This window comes from Panthera leo, chromosome A3, assembly GCF_018350215.1.
Source record: "Panthera leo isolate Ple1 chromosome A3, P.leo_Ple1_pat1.1, whole genome shotgun sequence".
Lineage (NCBI taxonomy): Eukaryota > Metazoa > Chordata > Mammalia > Carnivora > Felidae > Panthera > Panthera leo.
In genome coordinates this window covers 11,056,371-11,075,940 of record NC_056681.1, presented here as the reverse complement: position 1 = coordinate 11,075,940, position 19,570 = coordinate 11,056,371, and the positions used below count along the sequence as shown (strand labels likewise).

Here is a 19,570-nt window from a genome sequence, read left to right as displayed (position 1 = left end):
GGGTTTCAAGCCTCTGGAAACCTCCCCGACCCCCCAGGAGGAGTTGGGCCACCTCTGGGTTCTACAGGTGCCCGTGCCGTCCCACCATCAGCCATCACGCGGCGGTGGTGTTCCGTGGGTTCCTTTGTCTCTCCCGCCAGTGAGCCCGGGATGTGGGCAGAAGGGGCCTGGCTGGTGCGGGTGCTCGGGACGTGGTGATGGAGTCGGGAGGACGCCTGGAGCACATGGGACCCCCTTGATCCTTGGTGTCCCCGCCTCCACGATGGGGATGGCGGTCAGGGCGTCACTGTGGGGAACAAGTGTGCGGGGAGGCCGAGTGTGCACCAGCGTGGTGCGGGGCACACGCGGGCGTCGGGCTTCGGGAGAGCTGTGGCTGGCGGGGAGCCAGAGCCCCCGCCCGCTGCCCCCGCCCCTGCACCTGCAGACCCACCCGAGCTGGGTCTCAGCTTGGGGTCCAGGAGACCGGACGGTCCAGGGAAGTGTGGGGGGAAACCGGGAGAGTGGTGAGAGGGACCCCCGCTCCTCCCTCTGCGCCCCCGAGCCCCACGCACCTGCCCGTCTGCCAGCGGAGCCCGGCCCCCCTCCTCCTGAGGGCTCAGAGGCCTCGTCATAGAATCAGCCCCAGCTCTGCAGGAGAGTCCTCTGGGGGCTTGGAAATACCCCCGTGCTAGGCCACGCCCCCAAACCAGTGTCATCAGACTCAGGGTGGGGGGCCCCCAGGCAGAAGTTCTCCCGGGGGGTTCCAGCCACGTGGGGGGGTGCGGCCACGTTGGAGAAGCGCTGTTTGACCCGGTCCTCAGTGAAACTGGGGTTCCACCCTGAGAACGGGTCTCACCAACCAGAGCTCGGGGAGGGCTGCTGGACGGAAAATCTCTTCTCCCCTCCCTTCTCAACAAAAATCCACACCAGAAATAAGCGAGCACTTCTTAAAATGGTTTAGTTTTGTTTTTTTTTTTAAAGTAACACATTCATATGGCACCAGCTTGAGGCGGCACAGATGGGGACCCGGTGCAGGAATGCGCAGCCTGCCCCCCAGTCGCCCAGCAGCAGGCCCTGGGCTGGGCTGGGCTGGGCTGGGGCGGGTGGGAAGGGGGGGGGGTGCACCGAGCTCCTGTGCACACACGTGTGGAGGGACCCCCACCTCGCACCAGGGACACCTGCTTTCTCGGTCACTCTCCGTCACAACCTGGCCCTGCCTGTCCGCGTCCGTGGGGGCCGGCGTTGGCTCTCACGGGCAGTGCCCCCCAAGCATCCCGCGGGCCACGTCCCCTGCAGGATGCGTCCGGTCCCACAACCGGACTTCTCCGGTCACAGAACAAGAGCGCTGAAATGGCTCACGGGTCACCCCGCTTTCTGTCGTTCCAGAAGCCGTCCACGCCGGCACCCCTGCCCTTCGAGCTGCCCGCGCTGTACCGGACGGAGGACTACTTCCCCGGGGACGCGGGGGACGCGCCCAGGACCCCCAGTCGCCGCCGCCACAGGCGCGTGTGAGCTCTGCCGTCGGGTCGTCGGAAAGCGACAGTGCGTGCGTGCAGCGGCTCGGGTTTTCTGGTCTGCTCGCTGTGCATTTGTGTTTTTCAGTTTCCTCTCTCGCTTCATGTGAAACGGCGGGGTTCGGAGAAGCATCTGGAGCCCCCACGCGTGCCGCGCTGAGCCGGCCGGCGGTTCCCACCCGGGTCGGGTCTGCCTGGTGTCCTGGGACACGGGGTGCGCGGGTCTCGGGAGCTTCGGGGCTCCGGGACCGGGGACTCGATCTCCCTGTCGGTCTGTGCCCGGCTTTGCGTGGGCATCATGGGGTGGGGGTGGGGGGGCGCTCCTGCACCAGGGTGCGTGGCTCCAGGTCTGTCTGTGGTGGGTAGTTTGGCTGCCAAGCCCCGTGCCCACGGGCCTGTGAATCATCTCAATAAAGGTTTCAAGAGCTCATGTGTGGTCTGGGTGCAAATGTCCTCTGGAAGGGAGCACCTGCCCCCTAGGCCAGTCTGCCCCTCCCACTCTGCTCCTCAGGGAGCCCTGCCTGAGGGGAGGGGGCGGCGGTGGTCATCAGAGTCCCAGTAAGAGTGGAGAGGTCACGGGGCGCCTGGGTGGCTCAGTCGGCTGAGCGTCCGACTTTGGCTCAGGTCATGATCTGGCAGTTCGTGGGTTCGGGCCCCGAGCCGGGCTCTGTGCTGACGGCTCAGAGCCTGGATGGAGCCTGCTTCGGATTCTGTCTCCCTCTCTCTCTGCCTCTCTCTCTCTCTCAAAAATAAATAAACATTAAAAAAAAATTTTTTAAAAGAAAAGAATGGAGAGGTCATGGGGTGCCTGGGTGGCTCAGTCGGTGAAGCGTGGGACTCTTGATTTCGGCTCAGGTCATGATCTCACTATTGGGAGTTCAAGCCCTGCACAGGGCTCTGTGCTGAGGATGGGAGCCTGCTTGGGGATTCTCTGTCTCCCTTTCTCTCTGCTCCTACCCCACTTGCTCTCTGTCTCTCTTTCTCAAAATAAATAAACTTAAAAAACAATTTTTTTTTAATTAAAAAAAAAAAATGGGTGGGGCTCCTGGGTGGCTCAGTCGGTTAAGCATCGGAATCTTGGTTTCAGCTCAGGTCATGATCTCAGGTTCATGAGACTGAGCCCCACGTCGGGCTCTTTGCTGATCGAGGAGTCTGCTTGGGATTCTGTCTCTCCCTCTCTCTGCCTATCCCCTGCTCGTGCTTGCTTTCTCTCTCTCTCCTAAAATAAATAAACTTAAAGAAAAAAAAGAATGCAAGAGATCAATAGGATTTCCAGGGATCTTCAAAGGTAGATTTCATGCGATTGAATTTCCTGCTCTTGTCCTGAAATTCCCGATTTCTCAGTTTGGTGATGGATAATTCTGGTTTTTCTGGAATTCCTCCCAGGGCCAAGAAGACACACACACTCGCCCAGCTGAACGGCAGACCCGCACTAGAATTTCAAGGAAACCTAACCTAACGAATCAGGAGACAGAGCAGTAGAAAAGCAAGGGGAGTGCTGCATCTTGACAATTTTAGGGCAATTTCTTGGAATTAAAGCTGTAGGCAGACATCTTATTTCAAGAAGAGCCAGCGTTTTCCTTTCGTTTTCTTCTTCTTCTTTTTTTTTAGTGTTTATTTGTTTTCGAGAGAGACAGAGAGCCTGAGCAGGGGTGGGGTTAGAGAGAGGGAGACAGAGGATCAGTAGCAGGCTCTGTGCTGACAGCAGACGGCCGGATGTGGGGCTCGAACTCATGAACCCTGACCTGAACTGAAGTCAGATGTTCAACTGACTAGGCTGCCCAGGTGCCCCGAGAAAAGCCAGTATTTTTCCGTAGAGTATATCTATATCTATATCTATATCTAATCTATATCTCTATATCTATATGTATCTATATCACCTATATATAGAGAGATTTTTTTTTTTTTTTTTTTTTTAGTAAAAACTTGTATACATTGTTTTAAATTACTGAGGTATAGTTTGTATACAGAAAAATTCACCTAGGTGTAAGGTTCACTGAATTTTCACAAACCCCACCCGGGGCTAACAGCATCCTGACATCTGTCAACGGAGACAGGTGTTGCTGGTGTCTGTACTTCCTGTAGCCGGAGGATGGGTGGATGGTGTGCACGTGGTGTCGTCTCTGTGTCCGGCTTCCCTGGCTGGCACGTAGCTGCAGACTGGTCGTTCTCGTGGCCGTGCTGTATTGATCGGGACTGGTTTTAATGAAGGAGGCTCAGATACTGTGCACCACTGTGTCTGCTCAGGGAAAGCACAGATTCGATGGAAAGTTAATTTTTCAGGCAAGAGGCGAGGACACCCATTTCCAGAAGGCCGAGTAGTTGACTGCCGGAACCGCCTAGGCTGCTTTCTCCTTTCCGAGCCTGGCGCAGGGGCCAGGGAGAGGTGAAAGGGAATGCCATGTGACCAAGCCGCAGCAGCCCGAGTGTCCTAAAATAGAGACCCACAGGGCTGTGGCCAAGAGCTTATAGGCTCTGAGGTCAGCCTGCCTGGGTGGCACCATCATCTCCTGCACGCTTCAGCTGTGTGGCCCTGGGTTAGTTGCTTACCCTCTCTGAGCCTAGCTTCGTCCTCCGCAAGAAGGCGGAGAAGGATAGCACCTGCCCGTTGGGTGTTCGTGAGGGTGAAAAGAGGTGACCCGTGTGAGCGCTTGACTCAGGGCTGGCCGCGAGCACCGCAATGGGTGACGTTGTTGTGGTGATTGGCGCTGTGGGGAAAGGGCTGACTGTGTGCTCTTTCTCCGTCGATCACTGGCATCCAAGAGCATCAACAGTGAGTGCCTTAGGGACCGGCCTTGAATTTCAGAGTAAGAACAGGCTGTGGAAGAGTTGGCAAGGCCAACTAGCCCTCTCTGTGTTTTGCTGTCCTGGGCTTCTTTTAGGGACACCCCCCCCCCCCCCCCCCCCCCCGCTTTCCCCAGCGTCAGCGAGGAAGGGAGAGGTTGCATGAGAACATGTGTGGAGAAAGCTGACTAATGAACTAGGATTGGCCATTCCTAGTTTTCTGGGAGTTGTAGTGCTAAATGGAGCTTTTAGGGACACTTGGGGACACCTGGGGGGGGGAGGGAAGGCCAGGACACAGAGCCTGCTGGCAATTCTGACCTCAGTCCTTTGAGCTGCTGGTATTCTGGAGGCATCGTCCTTGGGAGAGGTGACCTGATGTCCTGTCACGTAAAGGAAAGCCTTGACTACTGGCTCGAGGAGGCCCCACAGCCCTTGCCGGGGTCATTTTGCAGCCAGGGAAGAGGTTCTGTTGTGGGGCGCCAGTATAAAGGGCATTGCAAGTTTTCATTAAGAGCGAGGCTCTTTGGTCAGTCACCTCCCTGCTTTCCCAGCAGACGTGAACTTCATGTCTGTCAAAGCAAGAGGTTCCAAGAAGGTGGCTCACAGGTTGGCAGAAATGTGTGGTTTGCCCTGAACTGTTTAAAAATGTTTTCATGTTGAGACAACTGGGTAACCATCTGGAAAAAATAAAGTGAGTTCCATACCTCACTCTGTACACCAGGAACATTTCCAAAATTCCAAACGGATTAAGGATGAGTTAGATGTATAAAATGAATTTATACGAGGAGGCAGAAACATTGGAGAATCATTCGAAATCCAGAAGCCTTAAAACCAGAGTTAAATCCTCTGCATGGCAAAAACAAATAAAAAATTCAACCAAAAAAAATCCATACAGTATGATAAATCCTAAGCAAATTTGAAAGACGAGTGACCAAAAAGACAAATGACAAATTGGGAAAGTAATATGTGCAGCACATATTATAAAGGGAAAGTCTCCCTAATATTCAACAGCTCCTACAAATAAATAGAAAAAGTAGCAAAATGAGCAAAGGATATGAACAGGCATTTCACAGAAAAGAAAATGTAAGAGACATTTTAATCCTGTGAAGAGATACTCGATCCGTACCAGTAAGTATGAAAGAATATTGAAATTCCTCAGTTTTCACGATTTCAGGCTGGCAAACACAGAAGTTTTTGATGACACTTAGTGAAATTTTGAAGAAAGAAGCGTTCTCATGCATGGGCAGTGAGACACCGTTCTGGTGGAGGTCTCTGGACGGTCCCTGTCCGAATGACAAGTGTAGATGCCCTTGAACCTGGTAATTTCACCTCTAGGGATCTCACCTCCCAATATACACACACACAGGAGACAAATGATAAATGCAAAAGGCTCTTCTCCACATGTGGAAATAACACAAGATTGGAAGGAACCTAAGTGTCCATCAGAATGGGATTGGTTCAGTTCTGGTACATCTATACACACTCAGACGGCTGGAATCCCATGAAATTGTAGAAATGGATGAGTCCTTTTTTTTTTTTTTTTTTTTAATTTTTAAGCGTTTATTTATTTTTGATAGAGACAGAGTGTGAGCAGGGGAGGGGCAGAGAGAGATGGAGACACAGAATCCGAAGCAGGCTCCAGGCTCCGAGCTGTCAGCACACAGCCCGACGTGGGGCTCGAACTCACAAATCGCGAGATCATGACCTGAGTTGAAGTCAGATGCTTAACCGACTGAGCCACCCAGGTGCCCCCAAAATGGATGAGTTCTTTATGAGGAGCGTCAGACTCTTGATTTTGGTTCAGGTCGTAATCCCAGGGTCGTGGGATTGAGCCCCAAATCATGCTCCAGGATGTGAGTGTCGAGCCTGCTTAAGACTCACCTCTCTGTCTTTCTCAAAATAAATAAACTTAAAGAGGAGTTCCTTGTGAGTTGGTATGAAAACGTCACCAAGATACGAAAGCCAAGGTACAGGAGAATGTGTGTGATATGCTTCCATCTGTGTGAGAAAGGCATTAACATTCTTCGGAAGGATAAACAAAAATTTGAGAACCACGCATATGTTTTGGGTGAGAAGTAGACTTTTTAGTTAAATGTTTTGAATAGGTAAGCACCAAAAAAGTATAGAAAAAAACTGAAATGGGAAATCAGTCGCCAGCAATGGAAGCTGAGGACAGCTGGATTTCCAGCTTCTCTTCAAAAACTGGAATATCTAGGGGCGCCTGGGTGGCTCAGTCGGTTAAGCGTCCCACTGAGCCGGTGTCGGCTCAGGTCATGATCTCAGGGTTTTGTGAGTCCGAGCCCTGCATCGGACTCCATGCTGACAGTGCAGAATCTGCTTGGGATTCTGTCTCCCTCTCTCTCTGCCCCTCCCCCACTCACACTGTCTCTCAAATTAAAAAATTAAAAAATTAAAACCCTGGAATGTCTGGCAATTCCGGGCTCACACTGTTGCTGGAAACAATGAGCTAAAGCTGAGTCGCTTTAGAGGGGCTCGTGCTCTCCAGGTTTCCCTTGTATCCATTATTGTTTCGCCCATTTATTTGATCTGCCTGGCCCCCGTGGGCATTTGCATGTGAGAGCCTGAGAACCAGAGGCCCTCAGACCCTGGAGAATTTACTCCACGGGTGTGTGGGGGGAGGGGGGGGCCTGTGAAGAAACGCAGCTGGGGAGAAGCGACAGCTGAGTGACCATTGCTGTGCAAGCAACTGGCCTGCCAGCAACCATCTCTGTGCCCCAGTTCCGAATTCCCTGGGGCCAGAGGGTGTGGTCTTACTCTAGAAGTGTGCGCTTTCCACGGCCCTCCTTTTGGAAGTGACTGACACCAACTCGGACAAAGACACTGTAAGAAAACTGTAGACCAATATCCCTCACGAATATAGATGCAGAATTTCTCAACAAAATATCAACAGACTGAATCCAGCAACCTCTAAAATGGCTGATACATGGCCGAGTGGGATCTCTCCTAGGAATGCAAGGTCGGTTTAACATCTGAAAGTCTATCAGTGTAACACCCCGTGTTAATACCGCTCAAAACCCACACGATCATCTCCGTAGGTGTGGAACAAGGCATCTGCCAAAATCTAACAGCCACTCACGATAAAACCTCTCCTTCTTGGGGTGTGACGAGTTCTCAGAGAGCAGGGTTACAGGCTGGGTAGACACCCCCAAAGGCGTCTACTGATAGGATCACCAGCTCCCTGGAGATGCCTTGTTGACCCAGGCAGCTGGAGGCACCGGGGCACCTTCCTCCCCATCTTAGAGCAAAATCCCACTTAAGCTTTTTTTCTTCCCCTTCCGCAGAAAGCTTTATTGTTTCCAGTTGGCCCACGGCTTGAGGGAGGGCTATAAAAACCGGGTAAAAAGCGGCCTGGTGAGGGCGTTCGGTTGGCTCAGTTGGTAGAGTATGAGACTCAACTCTTGATCTTGGGGTCTTGAGTTCAAGCCCCGTGTTGGGTGTAGAGCTTACTTAAAAACAACAACAACAAGCTGCCTCGTGGTGGGGGAGGAGAGAGATTCAGGCAGAGAAGCTCTGATACCAGGAGGTGGCAGTGGGGCCCTCAAAGGCCGCTGGGCTCTGGGAGGCTCCTAGACGTGCTTGACCCACTTTGTCTTCCGGTCAAGAGCACAACCGTCTTGGGGTTCAAAGCGATTCTGACTCTGGACAGCTTTCACAGAATCTCTGTGAGTCCCGTGGGATCCCTGTGGACTCCAAAGCATCCAAGTTCTTATCAGCGACGGTCAGCTGCACGCACTTCAGCCTTGCAGGCGGAGAACAAAGCCCTGAGGCCCGCGTCTGCCTTCCTGGCCGGGACTCGTGGCCAGCGCGCTTTCCCGGCTGCACGTGGGGCTGAGTCCGAGGAAGGCCGCAAGGAGAGGACCGCAGTGGACAGGGCGTTGGGCGGGCCAGGCCTCTGGCCCCACCGCAGGGCCACGCGGGCCGGGCCGGGCCGGTGGTGGGCCCTCCCACGGGAAGGACTTGCTCGCGGGTTTCCCCGGGGCCACCCTGCTGGCCAGGGAGCACGGCGTTCCGTCCCCACCGCTCCTCTGGGGAGCCAGGCCCGAGGCGGAGGAGAGGGAGCAGACCCGGAGGAGCGCCCGGAGAACGAGGTTCGTGCCTTTCTTCCGTTGGCTCATCTGTGAGAGAGCCGAGGGTGGGGGCGGTGGCGGTGACCCCGCCTGGGGACCGGGGGCTGTCCCTTCAGGCCCAGGGGCTCCTTGTTGTCCCTCCGTGAGCCCAGGAGACACGCGTGAAATCCGGTTTCTGTCGGGGCGCCCTGCTGGCTCAGTTGGTGGAGCATCTGGCTCTTGGTCTCGGGGTTGTGGGTTCGAGCCCCGCATTGGGTGTAGAGATTACTTTTTTTTTTTTTTTTTTTAAATTTTTTTTTTTTTCAACGTTTATTTTATTTTTGGGACAGAGAGAGACAGAGCATGAACGGGGGAGGGACAGAGAGAGAGGGAGACACAGAATCGGAAACAGGCTCCAGGCTCCGAGCCATCAGCCCAGAGCCCGACGCGGGGCTCGAACTCACGGACCGTGAGATCGTGACCTGGCTGAAGTCGGACGCTTAACCGACTGCGCCACCCAGGCGCCCCGAGATTACTTTTAAAAAAATCTTTAAAAAATTGGACTCAGGGCACGTGAGTGGCTCAGTCGGTTAAGCGTCTGACTTCAGCTCAGGTCGTGATCTCACGGTTTGTGAGTTCGAGCCCTGGGTCAGGCTCTCTGCTGTCAGCACAGAGTCCACTTCTGAGCTCTGGCTCCCCCTACCCACTTCTCTCTCTCTCTTTCAACATTAAAACATCTCTCTTTAAACATTTAAAAAAAAAATTTGGTTTCTACACACACGTCGCCTGAGTGTAGAGACAGGGGTTCTTAAGCTGTCCGACTCATGTTGAATGGGGAGAAGTGGAATCAATGCTCTTACATAGGAAAGCCACAGGCAAGTGTATTTCTCCGGGGAAGGCTCGTGCTGTAGGCCGTGTTCACGTGTATGTCTTTAAAACAGTGTTTCTCAGTCTTGGTTGCACAGGGGAATTGGCCGGACCAGCCCAGGACCAACTACATCAGAAGCCCCGGGGGAGGGGCCGAGTTCGAGCTCCCCAGGGGATTTGGATCCACAGCCTTGAGGCGGCTGAGCTCTGGGAGAACAGCAGTCAGGGGATTTTCAGCGATTGGCTACCTGGGTTGCAGCAACCACACCTTCTTGTTTTACATCCTGCACAAGGTTTAATTTGAAGAGTGCAGGGCCCTTGACCTCTGTCTCCCGCCTTCCTGAGTGTAATGCGCAATTGGGTTTGAGTTGGCTTCTGGTTTGTGTTGAACTGATTCCACCCCGGCTCCGGAGATGGGTACTGACTGATCTAAGCCAATCAAGGTCATCCTAACTCCCAGTGGCCAACTGAGATAGCTCTGATCTAAGCCCACCAGCCACAGAAACTAGTTCTGGAATGGTCCAATTGGCTCCAACGTCAGGATTCTTGCTCACTAGGGAGGGAGGAGAAACCCTCTCCCAGGCAAGGTAAATGGGAAGCACCCTATGGACACCAGGGTGCCTGCCTAGGATGAAGGTGACCATGTGGGTGGCAGGACAGAAGGACGGTGCACCTGAGCCTTTGCCTATGCTGCTGAGCAGTCTGCCACTCAGGCATAGTGTTACCTGCGTGTCCCTTTTATCAAACACAGTCTGAGTTGGAGTTTCTATTGTCTTGCCAGTGAGACTCCCATTTCATAAAAAAGGAGTCTAAAGCTGGGTGAGGAGAGTTCGGCGATCATTGATGGGCAAAGACTTCCCTGGGGAACACTCTGGGCCGGAACCACCTCTTGGCTCTTGGGTGCCACTCTGCATGCCATTAAGCAACAGAAGTCACCCCGAGACTCAAGGCTCCCCCAATTCTTTGTCTTGCCTGGGTCAAGGAAAAAGTCTCATTTTGGTGCTAGTGTGCCCCGAATCCTTGTGCTTTTCCTTGTTAACAAGCAGAGCCAACCTCAGACTCACAGCCCTCGGCAAGCAGTAACAGATGACAAAATTTTAGTATAATGCTTTGTCTTGTATTTATTTTAAGGGATGTCTTCATTAATGGCAAATGATGCTGGTTGTCCTTTCTTGTAGAGGCAAAGTTTTCCTTTTAAAAAAGGGCAGTTGAGGGGCACCTGGTGGCTCAGTCAGTGAAGTGTCCAATTCTTGGTTTCAGCTCAGGTCCTGATCTCACAGTTCATGGGATCAAGCCACCTGTCAGGCTCTGTACTCCTCTTCCCCAACCCCCCCTTCCCGCCCCCCCCCCCCCCCCGCCAAAACACGAACAAACTTTAAAGAAAAATGAAAAGGGCAGCGGAAACCTACTAAGTACATAAAATGGTTGTTAGGCAGACGACAAAGAAGGCCGTATGAACAGGCAGTTTGGGAGACGCAGTGTCTGTCGGGGAAAGTGTGACGTGTTGATGTGTTGGTTTAGAGACCAAGCTCCTGTGTCTCTGCACTCACAGCAGGGAAAAACCTTTCTTATGAGGCTGGTCTTTAGCCACGATCAAGGCTGCACGGTATGGTTGGAATGCCAGTGACTGTGGGCTCAGATGTCCTGGGTCCAAGTCAGCATCTCCCCTGTGCCAGTTGGGCTCTTGGGACAAGCTAGCTTCTCAAACCTGGAGCTAGTCTTCCTACACAGGTTTTTTGTTTTGGGTGGGGGGAGGGTGCGGTGGGGAGTGGATGGGTATTGGGGCACTGGAGGACTCTTCTGAGGACTCAAATTATCTTGAACTCTAGTAGTCTACAACTAGTCCCAGGAACATTTCAGGGATGTTCAGAAGGTACTGGAGTACTCGCAAGGTATGCTAAGCTGCGAGGAAAGGTGTAGTCATGCCCCTGGCCTGGAGGAGGAGGGCTCCTTGGAGGATAGGGCTGTGTTTGAGTCTCTCTTGGCTCCCTCTTCCCAGGGAACCTGATACCTAGACTTGTTGCTGGAAGCAGCCACTAGCAAGTTGTGCACAGCCTTTCCCATTAATCTCTAGGCTCTCACGTATGGCTGCTTCACATACACGGTCAGTACAACGTAGCTGCCACATTCCCTCTAGTCCAGGTCGCAGCCAGCACACTGCTTACAACTATATTGGAAAAGCCCTTTTACTTCTAGCCTCTTGCTTTCTCAGTGTCCAAAAGGTGAGCGATGGACTTACTAGGATATCCATTTTGCCTCACTTAGTAATAAGACATTACTAAAGGTCCAGCAAGATTCATGCAACACGGGCCAGGCGGATGCAGTTGGTTTGCACCAGATGCAAGAACATCGTATTCTGAAAACACACAGCTGCAACAACTCATTTAAATAGTAAAGATGCTGCCCTTTATTCCATCCATAGATCATCTGCCCTGGAAAGGACTATGGACCTCCTTTCTGTGTCCTCTTACTCAGAGCACTTTGAAATCATGACTGTAGGATTTTCAGGATCTGGAACTTTTCACCTCTTAAGCTGGTTTTGAATACAACTCCTACTTTATTTGCAATTCCATTTAGGTTTAAATTATAGTCAATGTTAAAGTTATCTTAAGTGGAGTATGTTGATGGAAAGTAGCCAGATGATGCAAAGGATTACTAACAGTGACTATCCTTTGGTTAACTTTGGATCGATTTTTAACGTAGTAGTTGGTAGAAATTGCCTCCTTTTCCAAGCTGACACACCAAGAGTTTGTCTTTTCCCAGACCACCTCATGGTGGCCCAACTGATAACTGGTATGTTGGAATGCATGATGAAGCAAGCTCTTTTATTTCCAGTCTTCTGGGGCTCAGTAATCTTGAGATGTTCCTCCATGACACTTTGGTGAGACATGCTTGCGGTTGGGGCCAACCCAATGAGCAACAGGGTAGGTTAGAAATAAGGGTTACAGGGGCGCCTGGGTGGCTCAGTCGGTTAAGCGGCCGATTTCGGCTCCGGTCATGATCTCGCGGTCCGTGAGTTCGAGCCCCGCGTGGGGCTCTGGGCTGATGGCTCAGAGCCTGGAGCCTGCTTCAGATTCTGCGTCTCCCTCTCTCTGACCCTCCCCCATTCATGCTCTGTCTCTCTCTGTCTCAAAAATAAATAAACATTAAAAAAAAAAAAAAAAAAAAAAAAAGAAATAAGGGTTACAATGGGTAAAAAAGACCGACCATTGCCTAAGGGGCAAGAGGGCTGACCTGATGCTCTGTGAAAACCACAGATTTAATACATCCTACTTAATTTCATTAGTAAAGAGTGTTTTCCATCACTCAAACTGACTCTCAAGCTTTAGTGGCACAGAATCCCCTAGAGAGGATTTTGGGGGCTCCCATCTTGAGAGCTTGATGCTGGCAGTCTGGCGTCGAGGTGGGGAAGCCATCCCCGTGTATGGCACTACTCACTTGACAACAAGTTTAATGGCTTCCAGGGGTGTTTCAGAGGGGCACCCCCCATCTTTGACAGATCGTTTTTCAAATCTAGCAAGGACTTGGTTTTGTTCTCTGAAAAGCGTTCATCTTTACAAATGAGTGGGCACTTAGACTGGATACTGGATACACAACTATAGGGCAATCAAAGGTGTAGATCCTTTTCTGCTTAGCTCTTAAGAGAGGACACAAGCCCTTTTTACAAGAGACCAAAGATGGCACAAGAAAGTTTCTTGATGTACTGAAGAGAGAGAAATCATGCTGCTAGTCGGACTCTAGAACTCCTGGCCACTAGAAAACCCGAAGGGCAAAAAGTTTCCTGGAAAGAAAATCCACCAAATTGTTCAGTCCACAGAGACATTCTCTAATTAGAAGGTGCAGATTGCTGCAGCTTTTTACTTCCAGATTATTCCAAAAGCAAACAGTAGCAACAACATTCTTTTAAAATGGCTTTTATTGAGACACTTTTAGGACTTCTGCAACATTTCTAGTTGGGGATCTTCTTTATTTCCAATTCTTAGGTGGCTAAATTCTTTTCCGAATGCCAACAATGCCCACTCCCACCACCCTAGCAAGGAAGCATGCTCATCTGTCTCTGCTCAAAAGTCCAACCAGGAACATACCTCCCCCCTCCACTAGTCTATTCAAGTCTCATTAGACCTCCGAGTAGGACTCGAGTCCAGGCTAAGTCCTTCCCACCTAGTAATTTATTAGGCAGACTACTTTCAAACCAAGTGTGAGATGGCTTAAATTCAGCTGCTATTACTATCCTTAAGTAAGAGAAAACAGGCTTTATCAATGCCAGTTTTTCTGATTTGGTAATTTGTGGCATCTTAATTTGGAGACATCCTGTCCTAAATCTTACGAGCTGGGGTCTATAGAATTTATAAGCTACTTGTATAACAGACTTAAAAATAACTCCATGCCAGCCCCAAATGCCCTAAAGGTTCTAGTCTATTCTTGCACTTTCTCCTGTAGTTGAGAAGCAGGACTTAACATTTTAGAAGGAAGTCGTTCCAACTTTCTTTGGTCTTGTTAATGGTTTCGTTACACCTATCTGTTGGAAGGAGGCTTAGAAGTTATGGAAGCCAGCCACTTAACTCTCGAGACCAATGGCCCCGAGAGGTGCCTGCTGTGCTTCTGCCCTTTGTATGGACTGGAGCTTTGGATCATAGTTGTAATTACTGAAAATGTTGCCTAACACTGCCTCCTTGTAACCGTTCTTTAGTCCACGTTGCTATTGGGAATCTGTAAATACGCTAGCTCCTTCCATCTTAGTCCTCCAAGTGTGTGATCTCCAAAGCCTTTTTAATAGCAAGATGGTCAAGAGAATTACAATAAAAGCTGACAGAAGTTGCCTGTTGAGTACAATTGTTCCCATTATAAGGTGAAGACCAACATTTACTTCCTTTAGAAGAAGGCCAGGGCATTAACATTCTGCTTGCACGTTAATGCCAATCTGTTTACATCCTTTTATCACGGAGACGTTTACACACACAAGCAGGCTCTGCTCCTTAAAAAAAGGGGAACCGAAAAACTCAAGGATGTTTATTTTAGCAGTTAAAAAAGGAAAAAGACGAAAACAAAACCAAAAGATTTTGTAACAGGTGCCTTGAGAGAAAGCATTCTTTTATGCCAATGGCACATTGTGGTCTTTCACAAGTTTCCTCAGTGGCTGTGGCTCGTCTCTGATGAAAGTGAGCCATGGCATCGGCTGGCACAAGACATAATGGACACAGGACTGTAATGTGTAATAAAGCAAATATTTACATTAAGCACAATACAGCAATTTATTTAGATGCTTAAAATGAATACAAAGGGAAATAAAGATCACAAAATTATACATACTACAACAGTGTGTCATATATTAGATGGTATAAATGAATACACCAGGGAGGTGTTTAACTAAAGATAAAACTAAATATCCAAAAACGCAGCACTCATTGGTTTGCTGCTTCAACACAACACACTTTCATACAGATCTAAAAGGTGTCAAAATTAGTAGCTGCAAAGTCAATTCTTGCATGTGATTTTAGCTTAAAAGATTTCAGAAAACAGATCTGAAATACCAGTTTTTGTTTCTGTCAGCTGTAATGTCAAGGATATTCAGAACAAGAAAAATTCTATAATACAAGAGAGTCCAGATATATATCTTACGTGGCTGGCCTCTGTTGCAAGATTGTACAAGGTTATGTGCAAAAACTAAGTCTGTCCAAAGGTCCATACTAGCGCAGTTTCAAGCTTTTGCTAGGTAAACTAGGTATAGCGTTTATTACACAGCAAGGGCAACACTAAAAAAAAAAAAAAAAAAAAAAAAACAAATCTATGATGGGTACACAATAACAATATCATAGGCATCACTTGAATAGGTCTAAAAGACTGTACAAATATACATTTCAACTATTCAGAATGAATACATGAAAAAAAATTGATTTTCCCCAAAGTCTACTATACACACGGGACTGGCAGCTTGTCTGTTGGCCCTGCACCACCACGCGAATCAGGAGAACGCCTCCCAAGGTCATCCAACCAAACATTTTACAGAGGAAAAGAAACGTCGAGAAGGCAGAAAAGTAAACCTCTGCTTTTCCTCGCGTGCGTTCGTGAGCCACCAGCTTATTGGGTTTTCACATTTATTTACCGTGTCTGTCACAGCAAGTTCTGAAGCCCGATCAGCCGATCGTGTGTCACAGACTTGGAAACCACCACCGGGCTGCAGTGGCCACGCGTCCCCACAGCCCGATGACCCAGCGCTCAGAAGGCAGTGCCAGTGAGAGTACAGCTGTGCAGTCCTACCGCCAGGAGAGCAGAGTTCCGGGCTGCAGCAGGTCCCCGATGCCAGAGAGCCTGGCACTTAGGCCTGCTGGCTGCTCAGTTTAACTCCGGCGAGGCTGCCGTGCATCGGCTCAGCAACCCCATCAGTCATGTTGTCAAACTGCTCCCCGTCCTCACTGTCAATTGTGCTATTCTGCCACTCAATCTGTGGGTTAGATAAGCGCTCATCATTTTCAGATGCATTCTTCCACTGTGACTGGTCCTTGGACCAAAACCCTTCGACTTTTCCATAGGAACTATTCTTCCATTTCAACTGCTCTCTGTCACCTTGCACGGTAGCCTTTTTTTTGGCAGCTGGCTTACTGCTTCTTGCATCTTCACTCTGGGAAGACTCATCAGACCAGGTTCCTGGTTTCATTTCACACGCGTTGTCCTCAAAGTCTGACACCTGCTGGGAACCAGGACCACTCTCAGACGGAGAAGCACCGTCTTTCCACTCAACAACATCATCCTGGTCAACCTCACTGTCAGAAGCATCATGCATTAGTTTGGTTGGTTCCTCAGTCAAATGAATAGTTCCGTACTTTGAACCATCCTCCTCTTTTTGGTCTAGCTTCTCCGATTCTAAAGCATCCTCAGAAAGGACCTTCGGTATGTGTTCCTCCGGGTTATCGTTAGGGAGTTTAGGCTCAACTTCAAACACAGGGTCAAAAGGGCTACCACTTCCATTGGATTCTTCTTCCAAATTTTCAAAACTGTCTGAGGAGCTGTCCTCTTCCTTCCCAAGGCTGAGCTTCTTGTCAGCAGTTTTACTAGCATTCACTCTGGAATCCTTCTCATCGTGATTCTCAAACAGCCACTCGGCATCAAAATCCATCTCGTGCTTCACTTTGTTTAGTTCTTTCATGTTGAAGCCCAGTAACACACCGGGCTTGTACTTTTCACAGTCTCGGACACATTTCTTCCTCTTGTTGCTAAAATGGGAAGCAATGTCACTCTTCCACAACCATAAACTGGCAGCCAGCTTCTCAATTTCTCTCCGGGTGGGATAGGGCTGTTTGTTGAAATACTTCGTTAGGAAGCTTTTCCTGGCTTCGTAGGAATCATCTTCGTGACCCTTGGGGTCTAAAGCTAACACAACAGGCTCCTCGGGCTTCTCCTCAAAGAAGCTGGGCGAATCGCTATCCTCATCTAACTTTCGCTTTTTCAGCAAGGGAAATTCCACTTGCTCGTAAGTGCGCTTCACGGGTGCTAGGCCTGGTGACTGATTAAGCCGAGAGGGTGCATTTGTCTTATCCTGGCCATTCTGGGTCTTTCCGACACCCCTACAGTGAACGAGATGCAGAGTGATAGTCGAGGCGGTCATGTTGCTGGTGTACACACCCAGGCAATGGATGCACTTGTAGGTGAGCTTTTTTTCCACGGGATGAACCGTCTGAATAACTTGGTGCCTCTCTCGTAGGTGATGTGCAAGTGCGTCAGATATGGGTCCTTTTAGGATTGAAAAGCAAAGAGGGCAAAGGGTTTTCCCGACATCTTTTTTATAGGGCACTGCTGCTTGAGGTGAACTTTTAACAGGGATATCGGCCTTCTCCTGAACTTTTGGCTGTGGCTTTGGAGGGACTGGAGGGTTATTCTGGGCGTGGTAAGCAACAGATTCAGCTGGGGCATCCCTCAGGTTGTATGTGGTTACAAGGAGATGGATGTTAGTGTGGCTACCCTGCTGCAATGTCAAATCAAAACTCAAAGTAGAATCTGTTTTAGGTCCCATCTCTTCATCAACGTGAACCATCCGCATGTGTGCCGCCATCTTTTCCACATCATTGAAAGTTGAACGGCAATATGGACAAGACAGGCCATGAATTAACATGTGGTTGAGCAGGGTGTCTGTGGGCAAGTAGCGATTACAGTAGAGGCATTTGCTAGTGAAATTGTGTATTTTCATAATGTAGTTGGCTACTGCTGGGACTTTCTCCGCTTTATGTTCTTTTTCGAAGTGCACACTATAGACATTTTCAGGAAAAAGCTCGTTACAGATTGTACATATTTTCCACTTTTGAGTTGAGGAAGTATTGGCTGGGGGAGGGCCCGTGGCAGCTGCAGTAGGTTTGGAACTGGACTGACCTAATACTCTGGATGCCTGTGACTGGGAGAGGGAGGGAGACTTTAACTGGCCTGATGAGAGAGCAGAGGCATTAGCAGACTGCAGGGAGTATCTTGCTGGTGCCTGGGACCTCTGCTCCGACCCAAGCCCATAAGATCTTCCATTTCCACTCGGAAGTAGCTGCTTCACAGACTGAGACTGCTGAGGGATGGAAACTGGTGCGTTGCCACCTAGACCCAGTCTCATTGACTGACCAACGCCATAGCCCTGGCCTACAGATTTGACTCCATAGTTATTCTGCTGGAGGTGAACGTTAGACATCATGTTGACTCCTGTAGAATTTAAGTTAGGCTTTGGTATTGAGAGTCGATTTACCATCTGCTGTGATGGCAAAGACCGGACATTTCCAGAAGCAAGGGAACCAATTCTCGACTGGAGTCCCATGCCCTTCTTCTCTTGAGGTTTGGGAGCGATTAGCATCAAAGGTTTAGATCGGGGAACCACCACATTTGTGTGCCCAATCATGGCAGTGACCTGATAGCCTATGCGTTCGTGGTCTTCGATGACATGTTGTACCAAAGCTTCGTAGGACTTTGGCATGAAAAGGCATCGCTTGCAGTGAATACTGCTCTCTTCCCGGGCATTTGAACCTAAAGGGACTGCACCGTTGAGTGATTTTTCACCTGCCTTTGCTATGTAAGGTGCTGCCACATGCTGAAAATGTTCCCTGTAAATGTGCTTCCTAACTATTTCATAAAGAGGATCTCGGTAAGTGCACTTCTTACAGTAATAAACAGCTTGTTCTACACTGTCAGCCTGCTTAGGTTTAAGGCCATCATTTTTGCTTTTATCTTTGAAAGTGCTGAGGCTGCTACTTGGTGCGCTGGCGTTTGGAGCATGAAATATTTTAATGTGTGTTTCCAAAGTCTTTTTGTCTGCATTGAAGGTACAGTAGGGGCAATTAAGGAGAATCCTATTTTCAAAGTCTTCACTATGGACATTCCGGAAATGACTTTTGTAGGCAGAGAAAAATTTTGAAGAAAACGGACAAGCACTGCAGCAAAAAGGTTTTGTCCGGTAGTCCTAAAGAAAAGACAAAAACTGGAATGAGAATGCCACTTCAGATAGGCGCTAACAAGTTCTGGGTCTTCCCCCAGACATCCTCTATTTTTAATAGAGATATAATGATATTTTTAGAACTGAAACTCTGTAATGCATTAATTATTTTTCCTTCTGCAAAATGGATTTATAAAATATAAACCCAGATGGAAAAGCAGTTTGAAATCTAATAATTTTGTTTCCAGAGTATAAACAAAATACCCCGTTCCAGTTTTCCTCAATGTTTAGAAAAGATCAAAGTCATATTTGCTGATTGGTTTTAGAAAAGCCAAAGACAAATGGCTTCAAAGATAAACATTTTACACTTAGACACGACAAGAATAAACCCTGTGAAATCACTTTCACTCCCTGAATCAGTAAATCACTAAAGGTTTCAGACTTACTCTTCAGTAAAACTCAGGGCCCAGAGTGCTGTGTGCAATTAGGCAGTAAGACATAAAGATACACCTTTTATCCTTCCCATCATGGAGAATCTTCAAAAATCTCAGAACATCTTTTCCCTCTGATCGAAGTACAGTGTAGTATTCAGATTTCATTGCTGATCAAAAAGCTACTGATTTGAAGAGTCTGCTTTCTTCTAGAAGCCTTTCTTCTAGAAGCCATGCTCTCTTCTCAAGCAAGAGCAGCTTCAAAAGAAGTAATGAAGTGACAGCTGCTTTGACTCAAATTAAGAAGTTAAATAAAAATTTCCTATAGACTATGAGCAACGCATGGTGTTAAAAAGCCAACGAGTATTGCAGAATATACTGACTTCAAAGAGCAACTTCCAGAATTATGCTCATTAGCACCTGTGCAGTTTGTCCTTTGAAGACCGGTGAAACACCAGCTGGGCAAGAGACCACCTTTCCTCCGTAGAAACTTACTTTGTTTCAGATGCTGGTGTGCGGCAATATTAAATA

The 19,570-nt window shown here is 49.1% G+C and overlaps 2 protein-coding genes across 8 annotated transcripts in view; one reads left to right on the top strand and one right to left on the bottom strand.

Moving 5' to 3' along the window:
* Positions 1-2,066, top strand: part of BCAS4 (breast carcinoma amplified sequence 4) — a 60,565-nt gene extending 58,499 nt beyond the window's left edge. For 2 of the 3 annotated variants that reach the window (XM_042930675.1, XM_042930674.1), the window contains exon 6: positions 1,366-1,445. In XM_042930675.1, coding sequence (XP_042786609.1) covers position 1,366 — 1 coding nt within the window. In that variant the 3' untranslated portion in view covers positions 1,367-1,445. Of the gene's footprint in view, positions 1-1,365 lie in introns of all 3 variants that reach the window. The other variant, XM_042930673.1, reaches the window with a different exon arrangement.
* A 12,378-nt stretch (positions 2,067-14,444) lies between these two features.
* LOC122215415 (activity dependent neuroprotector homeobox) overlaps positions 14,445-19,570 on the bottom strand; it is a 33,903-nt gene continuing 28,777 nt past the window's right edge. For all 5 annotated transcript variants that reach the window (XM_042930668.1, XM_042930666.1, XM_042930669.1 and 2 more), the window contains one exon: positions 14,445-18,635. In XM_042930668.1, coding sequence (XP_042786602.1) covers positions 15,528-18,635 — 3,108 coding nt within the window. In that variant the 3' untranslated portion in view covers positions 14,445-15,527. The remainder of the gene's footprint in view (positions 18,636-19,570) is intronic.